This window comes from Tachysurus fulvidraco, chromosome 4, assembly GCF_022655615.1.
Source record: "Tachysurus fulvidraco isolate hzauxx_2018 chromosome 4, HZAU_PFXX_2.0, whole genome shotgun sequence".
In the NCBI taxonomy this organism is placed as follows: domain Eukaryota; kingdom Metazoa; phylum Chordata; class Actinopteri; order Siluriformes; family Bagridae; genus Tachysurus; species Tachysurus fulvidraco.
Genome location: NC_062521.1, coordinates 30,956,183 through 30,963,412, shown reverse-complemented (window position 1 = coordinate 30,963,412; position 7,230 = coordinate 30,956,183). Strand labels below are relative to the sequence as shown.

The window sequence follows — 7,230 nt, the reverse complement described above, 5'->3', positions numbered from 1 at the left end:
CTATACACAACACAAACTACAACACCACCAACATCAGCAGAAACTACTGCAGTGACAACCACTCCAACAACTGAAACATCCTCTACAACACCAACTATAGAATCTGCCACCAAAACTCTATACACAACACAACCTACAACACCTCCAATATCAGCAGAAACTACTGCAGTGACAACCACTTTTACCTTTTGTCTTCTACTGCTAACAGGAGTTCAGGAAACCAGGTTAATGGTGACATGACATACCACTTCCAAGATGGAGACACTATAACACCAGCATCTTTCCTGAATGAGATTAAAGCACAAAGCACACCTATGTAAGTGTCCTGATATTAATTTCAGAAGTTTACATTCAGTCAGTGTGTTCTTACCCTCTGTTTGTAAAGTCTGTTCATTTATATATAATTAATAATACTCTTTTGAACATTTGACTTTAATAGGGAATTTAATCAGCAGTCTGACTGTAAAAAATAATCACCATAATGTTTTATTTCATCAGATCTGGTTCAGCTGTGGTTCAGACCACGATGGTCTTCAATTCCTCATCTCCTGTTCCCAGTGAGAGTTTGGTCCTCAGTGTAATCCAGACTCTTCTGAGTGCTCGACTCACAAACCTCACTGACTCTGTAAAAGTGCTGAACTTCACCTATGAGAGTATGTTTGTTTTACTGATAACTCAAATACATATTACACAAATTATTATTTCATCTCTGTGATGTCTTTATCTGTATTTCAAAGTCATCTGATTTGTTCCACAGAAACTTCAGACTTCTGCTATGCGTTAAAACTCAAATTCCAGATCAGTAACGTCAGCATGTCACAGAACCCTGAATTAGTGAATGATACCTACAACCAAGTGGAGAGCATCATCAACAATGTTGTGAGTGTACATCACTATGTGCTTAATGATATTCTCACAAATATCCAGAGATGACGTTGGATCCAGTTGCACAGATGAATAAAAACTCTTTAATAGTTAGTCTAAAAGTCAACAGATCAACCCAGGGTTATCTGAGGAAGTACAGACTCACAGTGGGGTAAATCAGGGAAAGGTCAAAATACAATAGTTAAAACTGTGCAGAAATCTGCAACAGGATCATAAACAATAATCGAATAGAGGACTGCAATGGCAGAATTTAAAAGGGTCAGATATGTCTCACAGAAACAGTAGAAAGAATTTGCAACAGCAGACATCAATCATATTCCATATGTAGGGACATAAATGCAGTGAATTCCCTCAGGGATGCAAAGCAGTTCAGAACTCAGGTAACAGTGACTCCTGTGGTCAGTGGGAGAAGTACAGGTAGTGACTCTAACCTTTCTGTGTTTAAAATGTACAGTATGATGTTGAAAGAGACAGGGAGGTGTTGGTCTCTCTGCTCACTCTGGTGCTGGATCAAGCAGTTTAGGGAATGAAGGGATGGATAGATCATGTCTGTATATTCAGTTGAAAACAAACAGGAAAAAAATTCATCGGTTCTTTCGTCAAACATGAAAACTGATTAATTATCTTTCTTTCTACAGTTAAACACACTTCTAAATGAACCTGCTGCCAAACCGTTCGAACCCCAGAGCTCTCTCTTCACGTAAGATCACAGCAGTGTTCTTTGCACTCTCAAATAACAGTGTGTTCATTCTTATTGTACAGTCAATTGTATTGTGACTTTTGTCTTCTACTGCTAACAGGAGTTCAGGAAACCAGGTTAATGGTGACATGACATACCACTTCCAAGATGGAGACACTATAACACCAGCATCTTTCCTGAATGAGCTTAAAGCACAAAGCACACCTATGTAAGTGTCCTGATATTAATTTCAGAAGTTTTCATTCAGTCAGTGTGTTCTTACCCTCTGTTTGTGACGTCTGGACATTTATATAAAATTAATAATATTCTTTCGAACATTTGAATTTTACAGAGAATTAAATCAGCAGTCTGACTGTAAAAAATAATCACCATAATGTTTTATTTCATCAGATCTGGTTCAGCCGTGGTTCAAACCACGATGTTCTTCAATTCTTCCTCTCCTATTCCCAGTGAGAGTTTGGTCCTCACTGTAATCCAGACTCTTCTGAGTACTCGACTCACAAACCTCACTGACTCTGTAAAAGTGCTGAACTTCACCTATGAGAGTATGTTTGTTTTACTGATAACACAAATACGTATTACACAAATTATTATTTCTTCTCTATGATGTCTTTATCTGTATTTCAAAGTCATCTGATTTGTTCCACAGAAACTTCAGACACCCGCTATGCTGTAAAACTCAAATTCCAGATCAGTAACGTCAGCATGTCACAGAACCCTGAATTAGTGAATGATACCTACAACCAAGTGGAGAGCAACATCAACAATGTTGTGAGTGTACATCACTATGTGCTTAATGATATTCTCACAAATATCCAGAGATGACGTTGGATCCAGCTGCTCAGATGAATACAAAACAGTTTAAAAGTAGTCTAAAATTCAACAGATCAACCCAGGGTTATCTGAGGAAGTACAGACTCACAGTGGGATAAATCAGGGAAAGGTCAAAATACAATAGTTAAAACTGCACAGTAATCTGCAACAGGATCATAAACAATAATCAAATAGAGGACTGCAAACGGGGAATTTAAAAGGGTCACATATGTCTCACAGAAATAGTAGAAAGACTTTGCAATAGCAGACATCAAACATATTCCATATGTAGGGACATAAATGCAGTGAATTCCCTCAGGGATGCAAAGCAGTTCAGATCTCAGGTAACAGTGACTCCTGTGGTCAGTGGGAGAAGTACAGGTAGTGACTCTAACCTTTCTGTGTTTAAAATGTATGATGTTGAAAGAGACAGGGAGGTGTTGGTCTCTCTGCTCACTCTGGTGCTGGATCAAGCAGTTTAGGGAATGAAGGGATGGATAGATCATGTCTGTATATTCAGTTGAAAACAAACAGGAAAAAAATTCATCGGTTCTTTCGTCAAACATAAAAACTGATTAATTATCTTTCTTTTTACAGTTAAACACACTTCTAAATGAACCTGCTGCCAAACCGTTCGAACCCCAGAGCTCTCTCTTCACGTAAGATCACAGCAGTGTTCTTTCCACTCTCAAAGAACAGTGTGTTAATTCTTATTGTACAGTCAATTGTATTGTGACTTTTGTCTTCTACTGCTAACAGGAGTTCAGGAAACCAGGTTAATGGTGACATGACATACCGCTTCCATGATGCAGACACTATAACACCAGCATCTTTCCTGAATGAGCTTAAAGCACAAAGCACACCTATGTAAGTGTCCTGATATTAATTTCAGAAGTTTACATTCAGTCAGTGTGTTCTTACCCTTTGTTTGTGACGTCAGTTAATTTATATATAATTAATAATATTCTATCGAACATTTGACTTTAATACGGAATTTAATCAGCAGTCTGACTGTAAAAAATAATCACCATAATGTTTTATTTCATCAGATCTGGTTCAGCTGTGGTTCAGACCACGATGGTCTTCAATTCCTCCTCTCCTGTTCCCAGTGAGAGTTTGGTCCTCAGTGTAATCCAGACTCTTCTGAGTGCTCGACTCACAAACCTCACTGACTCTGTAAAAGTGCTGAACTTCACCTATGAGAGTATGTTTGTTTTACTGATAACACAAATACGTACTACACAAATTATTATTTCATCTCTATGATGTCTTTATCTGTATTTCAAAGTCATCTGATTTGTTCCACAGAAACTTCAGACTTCCGCTATGCGGTAAAACTCAGATTCCAGATCAGTAACGTCAGCATTTCACAGAACCCTGAATTAGTGAATGATACCTACAACCATGTGGAGAGCATCATCAACAATGTTGTGAGTGTACATCACTATGTGCTTAATGATATTCTCACAAATATCCAGAGATGACGTTGGATCCAGTTGCTCAGATGAACAAAAACAGTTTAATAGTTAGTCTAAAAGTCAACAGATCAACCCAGGGTTATCTGAGGAAGTACAGACTCACAGTGGGGTAAATCAGGGAAAGGTCAAAATACAATAGTTTAAACTGCACAGTAATCTGCAACAGGATCATAAACAATAATCAAATAGAGGACTGCAATCGGGGAATTTAAAAGGGTCAGATATGTCTCACAGAAATAGTAGAAAGACTTTGCAACAGCAGACATCAAACATATTCCATAAGTAGGGACATAAATGCAGTGAATTCCCTCAGGGATGCAAAGCAGTTCAGAACTCAGGTAACAGTGACTCCTGTGGTCAGTGGGAGAAGTACAGGTAGTGACTCTAACCTTTCTGTGTTTAAAATGTATGATGTTGAAAGAGACAGGGAGGTGTTGGTCTCTCTGCTCACTCTGGTGCTGGATCAAGCAGTTTAGGGAATGAAGGGATGGATAGATCATGTCTGTATATTCACCAAGAACACCAGAATCAACTGCAATAACAACAAATTTTACCACAACAAGCACAATTCCAGGGACAACCACTGCAACAAGTGAAGCATCCACTACATCACTTACAGCAGAATCTGCCACAACAACTTTATACACAACACAAGCTTCAACAACAACCGCAGAAACTACTGCAGTGACAAGTACTTTTACCCAAACAAGTACAAACCAGGAAACAACCACTGCTACAACAATGACATCTACTACAACACCAACAAGAGAATTAACTAAAACTGTACCTTCAACAGCTAATGAAGAAGCCACTGCCATTGAATCCAATACAAATGCTACAACCATCAAAGAACCAACCACAGAAGCGGCACTCTCAATAATGTATGTTTACGTAGTTCTATAAGTGTGTATTTATTTATTAATTTATTTATTTATTAATGTATTTATGTATTTATTTAGTAGTCCAAACATTTGTATTTAATTGAGAATTAATTCTGCAGTTGAAGAAAAAAAAAAATCACCATAATGTTTTATTTCATCAGATCTGGTTCAGCTGTGGTTCAGACCACGATGGTCTTCAATTCCTCCTCTCCTGTTCCCAGTGAGAGTTTGGTCCTCAGTGTAGTCCAGACTCTTCTGAGTACTCGACTCACAAACCTCACTGACTCTGTAAAAGTGCTGAACTTCACCTATGAGAGTATGTTTGTTTTACTGATAACTCAAATACATATTACACAAATTATTATTTCATCTCTGTGATGTCTTTATCTGTATTTCAAAGTCATCTGATTTGTTCCACAGAAACTTCAGACTTCTGCTATGCGTTAAAACTCAAATTCCAGATCTGTAACGTCAGCATTTCACAGAACCCTGAATTAGTGAATGATACCTACAACCAAGTGGAGAGCATCATCAACAATGTTGTGAGTGTACATCACTATGTGCTTAATGATATTCTCACAAACATCCAGAGATGACGTTGGATCCAGTTGCTCAGATGAATACAAACAGTTTAATAGTTAGTCTAAAAGTCAACAGATCAACCCAGGGTTATCTGAGGAAGTACAGACTCACAGTGGGGTAAATCAGGGAAAGGTCAAAATACAGCAAAATGTAGATACAATAGTTAAATCTGTGCAGAAATCTGCAACAGGATCATAAACAATAATCGAATAGAGGACTGCAATGGGGGAATTTAAAAGGGTCAGATATGTCTCACAGAAATAGTAGAAAGACTTTGCAACGACAGACATCAAACATATTCCATATTTGGGACATAAATGAAGTGAATTCCCTCAGGGATGCAAAGCAGTTCAGATCTCAGGTAATAGTGACACCTGTGGTCAGTGGGAGAAGTACAGGTAGTGACTAACCTTTCTGTGTTTAAAATGTATGATGTTGAAAGAGACAGGGAGGTGTTGGTCTCTCTGCTCACTCTAGTGCTGGATCAAGCAGTTTAGGGAATGAAGGGATGGATAGATCATGTCTGTATATTCTGTTGAAAACAAACAGGAAAAAAATTCATCGGTTCTTTCGTCACACATAAAAACTGATTAATAATTTCTCTTTCTACAGTTAAACACACTTCTAAATGAACCTGCTGCCAAACCGTTCGAACCCCAGAACTCTCTCTTCACGTAAGATCACAGCAGTGTTCTTTCCACTCTCAAAGAACAGTGTGTTAATTCTTATTGTACAGTCAATTGTATTGTGACTTTTGTTTTCTACTGCTAACAGGAGTTCAGGAAACCAGGTTAATGGTGACATGACATACCACTTCCAAGATGGAGACACTATAACACCAGCATCTTTCCTGAATGAGCTTAAAGCACAAAGCACACCTATGTAAGTGTCCTGATGTTAATTTCAGAACTTTGCATTCAGTCAGTGTGTTCTTACCCTCTGTTTGTGATGTCTGTTTGTTTATATATAATTAATAATATTCTTACAAACATTTGAATTTTACAGAGAATTAAATCAGCAGTCTGACTGTAAACAATAAACACCATAATGCTTTATTTCATCAGATCTGGTTCAGCTGTGGTTCAGACCACGATGGTCTTCAATTCCTCCTCTCCTGTTCCCAGTGAGAGTTTGGTCCTCAGTGTAATCCAGACTCTTCTGAGTGCTCGACTCACAAACCTCACTGACTCTGTAAAAGTGCTGAACTTCACCTATGAGAGTATGTCTGTTTTACTGACAACACAAATACGTACTAAACAAATTATTCTTTCATCTCCATGACTTTTTTATCTGTATTTCAAAGTCATCTGATTTGTTCCACAGAAACTTCAGACACCTGCTATGCGGTAAAATTCACATTCCACATCAGTAACATCAGAAAATCACAGAACCCTGAATTAGTGAATGATGCCTACAACCAAGTGGAGAGCATCATCAACAATGCTGTAAGTGTACATCACTATGTGCTTAATGTCATTCTACAAGCATTCCTGACCTTTTTTGGGTCATCAATTAATCATTAGTACTCTTTCGAGGGAACTTGATGCTGTGTTAGGGCTGACACTATGGGAACGCTACTTTAAGGAAGTGGTCTCTGAAGCTCTGTGGGCACACATACCAATTTTATGGCATAGGAAGGACACGTGATGAAGTGATTATGCGCAAGTCCATTTAATGGCATTTTCCGTCACATTACTCCAGCTTCATTGTCTTCGATTTGATCCCGGGAGCTTACTTTGCGATTTCTCCCAACAAAGAACTTATATCACGTGTTGTTGCCATGCTCAGTCCGCAGGTGTTTGTCTTTAATCCAGCCAAGCACCTGGCTTTTCTTTAGAGAGCACGGTTTTGCTGGCGTTTAGCCAAATCCCAAGCACCTTCATGCAGCCGA

The 7,230-nt window shown here is 38.4% G+C and overlaps 1 protein-coding gene across 1 annotated transcript; it reads left to right on the top strand.

The window, feature by feature from the left end:
- Positions 1 to 211: 211 nt before the first annotated feature.
- LOC125141059 lies at positions 212 to 6,994 on the top strand. Its single transcript, XM_047812602.1, has 16 exons — positions 212 to 316; positions 499 to 653; positions 758 to 879; positions 1,524 to 1,585; positions 1,686 to 1,793; positions 1,976 to 2,130; positions 2,235 to 2,356; positions 2,996 to 3,057; positions 3,158 to 3,265; positions 3,448 to 3,602; positions 3,707 to 3,828; positions 5,952 to 6,013; positions 6,114 to 6,221; positions 6,404 to 6,558; positions 6,663 to 6,784; positions 6,974 to 6,994. Exons 1-16 carry the CDS (start codon positions 237 to 239, stop codon positions 6,992 to 6,994), a joined length of 1,719 nt encoding a protein of 572 aa, XP_047668558.1. The 5' UTR covers positions 212 to 236.
- The last annotated feature ends 236 nt before the right edge of the window (positions 6,995 to 7,230 follow it).

Coding starts and splice junctions, on each gene's coding strand:
- LOC125141059 (XM_047812602.1), top strand. CDS start 237: ATGACATACCACTTCCAAGATGGAGACACTATAACACCAGCATCTTTC. Junction 654..757: donor GCTGAACTTCACCTATGAGA/GTATGTTTGTTT, acceptor TTTGTTCCACAG/AAACTTCAGACTTCTGCTAT. Junction 880..1,523: donor AGAGCATCATCAACAATGTT/GTGAGTGTACAT, acceptor TTCTTTCTACAG/TTAAACACACTTCTAAATGA.